The following is a 5,000-nucleotide window of genomic DNA, read 5'->3' on the forward strand; positions in this document are numbered from 1 at the left end:
TGCCAAACCCCACATCGTCACAGCCCTGTTGGCCTTCTATACACAACTGATCAGCAAGACAAGTTGCCTAGGATCTTGACCTAACAAAGCTGTGTCATGTCAGGGAAACCATAGCGAGTGTCGATAACTGGAACAACTGAGGTTTTAGAAGGTTCCGTGTGTTTGTGGTCACAGCGTAAGTCCGATGATTTTCGTCAGAAAAGTTTAGCAACCATATTGCATTGTAACATTAGCGACACAAGCGTTAACATCATTAAGCAACTAATCTAACACGAGACTAGGGTGAAAAGGAGAAAACCTTTAAAAGCCATGGAACTTGTCTCCTTCCGTTGATAAGACAACCCGGACAAGTGGCAATGTGGCCTACCTTACTCTCCGACGTTTATGACAGCTACTACATTAGTGGAAACACTGAGACTTTGGTGATGCGTCCGCTGAGATAACAACACAGTTTGAAAGCGAACGTAAGGTAAGCTACTGGGACTGCATTACATGTTAAAAGATTTGGCGAAGTGAATAACTAGCTACCCAGCATGGATACAGAACATCGAAAATCGGCACCTGAAAGCAACAACCAGGTGCAAAGTCCATTATAAGGACTGATGCAGACTGGTGATTGGTCGGAGGTAATGAATGAATGACAAATTGAGTCTTCCTGACAGAACACTGACGCTTCCATTTCTCCACACTCACACTTTCTTCTTACTCCCATACACATGCACACACTTTTTCCCTCTCAATCACCCATCCCTCTTTCTCTCCCTTGGTCATTTTCTGACTCCCTCATCCTTTCCTCCCACACACACACACACACACGCACACTTTTTTCCCCTCCCTCTCTGTCTCCTTCACTCTCCCCTTCCCTTACCCGACTCTCTCTCATCACCTCTGTTTATCTCTCCAGACTAAACAAGTTTTGGAAAACCGGCCGGACACTGACGTCCACTCTGGCCTTCATCAGCAGCAGCGTGAATCCGCTCCTCTACACCTTCGCCGGCAAGTCGTACATGCGCCGCGAGGGCCTGGGCTTCATGGCGCGTCTCTTCGAGGCCACCGGCCGCCTGGAGGCCTCCAGGAAGAGCCGGCAGAACAGCCGCGAGAGTCGCGACAAGGACAAGAAAGCCAAGGAGGCGTTGGAGACCGAGGATGATGACGGGGAAGAAGGAACGGAGCTCAGGGAGTCAGAGTCCACCACCAGCGCCCACGCCAACACCCACAATCGCGTCAGTGGGCAGCAAAGCAACGGGAAATGAGAGAGACACTCATGGGCCTGAAGCGCTTTTCTTTACCCCGTCAACTGGGCATGCTTTGCCTATTTTCGTTGGGGCAGTCAGTGCATGGAGTTTAGTGAAAGCTTTAGAATCTCAAAAGAATTTGAATATTAGGAATAATACAAATTTGAATACCTATGACAAGCAATGAACATACCTCTTCAGACTTTGTGGCCGTGTGTGTGTGTGTGTGTTGTCGTCAAATAGTAGAAGTACCAGCACTCTGTCTGTGTGTGTCTGCATGTGTGCTGTTTGTGCGTACTTTATGGCTTCATGAGTTGACCTGGCATGTGGTCGCTTTAAACCATTTACGTCATGTTCTTGGAGTGGACATTTCCTTTGTTTTGACAATTGCGGGTGCAATGTTGCATGATGTGGTTTACATGGTATTCATCAATCTATGGTTCAGTATTTGGCCACCGCAAAGAGCCTTCAGCTCACACCAACGTGCAGCATTCAGGTCATAGGTCTTAGCAGCTGCTGATATAGTGCCAATCAGGCAGGTCAGGCCCAGATTTGTTTTTGAGCTACAGTATGTACAGACTGATAAAGGTGGTAAGACTTTGTTGAGTTACCACCACTGTCTGAAGCTTCCGCTAACTTGAGTAAGTGATTGCTCAAGTGCTTCTATGACTCAATGTTTGGAGTTTGCCAGGTTGGATATTAAGAGTTCCTCTATCTATCCCATAGCTTATTTGCCCTCTGGTGAATATTTCTTTTGAGGCATTTTGTCTGTATATTCTCATGGGGAAAGATATGAGTTCAGCAGTGAGGAGTCATCTTGGGGAATTGGAACTGGTAAAGAATTGTAAATGAAAACCACAACTGTGCCATATAAGACCCACCACTAACTCCCAAATTATGCCTGGGCTTTCAGTCAGAGCCTTTCTGTCCACCTTCTAGATCCTCCATCAGATGGTATTTGGAATGGTTTTGAAATTATATTAACATTGTCTTCAGACATACTATATGATAAAGTATGTCTGACTAAAGACATACATACATTTTAGGGAACAGACACATACCGATGCTTGATATTTCATATTGCCCATGTAGCCTGTCTGTGAAATGCTCAGAGGGTTTACCATGTTCCTCAGTAGTGTCCTAAAAATCACAGAAAACTGTGACACCTAAAATGAACTGACCATACACTTCCTTTCTTCCCTCCTTCTACCTCCTCTCCCTTCTATCTCCATCAACTCCACTTTGTAAATTCATCTCCAATAACGGCACTTTGTAAAGTTATGTAAAAGACTGAATAAAGTGTGGTAAGACGCGATGAAAATGTGATTTTTGTTGAGTGAAGGGGAGCATCCTCAGCTGACAATGTGAACACATGCACATCAACAGTATTCCCATTCCTATTTACTTTGTTGAGTGATAATGTTCAGTGGAAAGCCTCAACATCTATGGTGTGTCATGCATAAACAAGTTCATGTAATGAATTTTAAGACCATAGAAGTTTGGTCTAGCAAAACTGCACTCTCTCTCTGCAGGACACCACTGTGTGTGTGTGTGTGTGTGTGTGTCAGGGTTTTGTGTGTGTGTGCGTGCTTGGGAGCATGCATGGCTGTGTAAACTCTATCGTTAGATACCACAGCTCCTACAGAGAAGTGCAGAAAGATGAGGGTTAATGATGCTGTTGATAACCACACATTATTATTAGCAAGACAAACATTGCACAGGGGAGGCCTGTGCCCTCCCATTGTAAAAGCAAAACTGTAGACATAACCATAAAATGTTAGAATGCATAATCTTGACAGGATAGTTTGCACGTCTGTGTCAGTTTCAAAAGTAGATTATGAATACAAAAGCAACAACTACCTTTATAGGGTAAGGCATACCGGGGCAGCGGTGTAGTCTAGTTAGCTGTAGAGGATATACTCTGATGTAGTAGTTAGCTGTAGCGGATATACTGTGATCAACCCCAAATCTTAATACTAGGGCTGTCAATCGATTAAAAAAATTAATCGAATTAATTACATACTTTGTGATTAATTAATCTAAATTAATTGCTTATATATTTTTGCTGTAAAAGTATTTAAAATATTTAAATTCAAATGAATCATTGAATAATCAGCATTAGTGACATTAAAGTTCAAAAACTCTTTTATTATTATTTTCACTGTTCAAATAATGGCCATAATAATCTATGATATGACCTAATATGCTGAGGAAATCTATTCAAAAGTAGAAGAAGTTTTTTTTTCACATACAAGGCATTTCAGGCCACAGATATAACCTAGGGGACACAATGAAAATAAATAATAAAAATAACACTCCCCTGAATGTCAATTGCATTGTGCGACTTTAGAGTTGATGAACTCCGGTGATGTGCAAATTCCTTGCTGCAGACATTGCAGAGGGCTTTATTTTAATCAACATTTTATTTTTATCAACATCAGGCCGTTTTTTAAAAGTAAATGTTCCAATCAATGATCTAGGCAGCACATTTTCTTCTCTCTCCTTCATTTTACAGTGTAATGGTTACTGACTAGAATGGCTCAGGGTCAAAGGTCACACGGAATCGATTAATCTGCGTTATTTTTTTTAATCAGTTATTTTTTCTCAAATTAATTAATCGAAATTAATCAGTTATTTTGACAGCCCTACTTAATACATTTCTTTGCCTATTTTAAGTGGGTATACTGAGATGGTGATGCTTTTTAAGTGGGTATACTGTGTTGTCCTGCGTATCACATAGACTACACCACTGCATACATACAGTACATACATACATACACACATACATACCTACATACAAACATACATATACAGTGGCTTGAAAAACTAGATGTACCGCAGAGCGGTACAAAATATGACCGCCGCCCAGTCCAGCACATGTTTTCCACAAAAATAAGTCACGCTGAAAGGCATATATGATTCTAACTGTCTCACTGAATTGCATTATTCACACTCAATTCTCACTGGTATCTGCTAGACAACAAGTACCAAAACATGATTAGTTCATAGATTTCACATGTAATATACATTTTATACAACCCCACCCCTATTATGCCTGTTCATAATTCTGAGAAATTCTTGAATTGTGTGCATGTGTGCGTGTACATGTTTATGTTTATGTGTGTGTGGGTGTGTGTGTGTGCGTGCATGTGCATGTGCTTGTGTGTTTGCCTGTTTATGTGCCTGTGTGTGTGCATGTGCATGCATGCGTATATATGTCTACTGTGTGAGTATGTGTCATACGTAGGATTACTGTGAATGTATGTGTGTGCATGTGTATCTGTTTATGCACATGTGTGCATATGGAATGGGTTTACGTGACCCCTGGAGGCAAACATACGCAAAAAATTGGTCATCCTAGGCCCTACGGTTCTCAAGATATTTACAGAAAACTGTGTCTGCCCTACCCTCCTTTCGGGGGGTCCAGTCCAGCGGGAGGGCTACAGATCAAAACGAAAAAAAGCTGTTCCATGCTATCCATGTGGGGTTACATGCCCACCAAGTTTCGTGTACCCCGGTCAGACATGCGAAAGACATGCGAAAAAGAAAAAAGAAAAATCTGACTAAACCTATATGACCGGCGGTCATAATAATTCACCCCTATGCTAAAGTTGACGAAAAAGAGGAATGAAAAAAAACGTATTTTGGAAATGTATAGGTACCTATATGTATTGATCCAGATGACACTTCAGATGGATAAAATAGCCATTATATAGCCATTATAGCCATTAAATAGCCATGAGAGTGTGTTTTCGGTGAGTGTTT

The 5,000-nt window shown here is 41.7% G+C and overlaps 2 protein-coding genes across 2 annotated transcripts in view; one reads left to right on the plus strand and one right to left on the minus strand.

Annotated features, from left to right (window-relative positions):
• ltb4r2a (leukotriene B4 receptor 2a) overlaps nucleotides 1-2,550 on the plus strand; it is a 23,757-nt gene extending 21,207 nt beyond the window's left edge. The window contains exon 5 of the mRNA XM_048235968.1: nucleotides 905-2,550. Within this exon, the coding sequence (XP_048091925.1) occupies nucleotides 905-1,253 (349 nt within the window). The 3' untranslated portion in view covers nucleotides 1,254-2,550. The remainder of the gene's footprint in view (nucleotides 1-904) is intronic.
• Nucleotides 1-5,000, minus strand: part of LOC125289084 (basement membrane-specific heparan sulfate proteoglycan core protein-like) — a 947,802-nt gene that overhangs the window by 604,089 nt on the left and 338,713 nt on the right. The gene's annotated exons all lie outside the window — the stretch shown is intronic.

Source organism: Alosa alosa, chromosome 24, assembly GCF_017589495.1.
Source record: "Alosa alosa isolate M-15738 ecotype Scorff River chromosome 24, AALO_Geno_1.1, whole genome shotgun sequence".
Lineage (NCBI taxonomy): Eukaryota > Metazoa > Chordata > Actinopteri > Clupeiformes > Clupeidae > Alosa > Alosa alosa.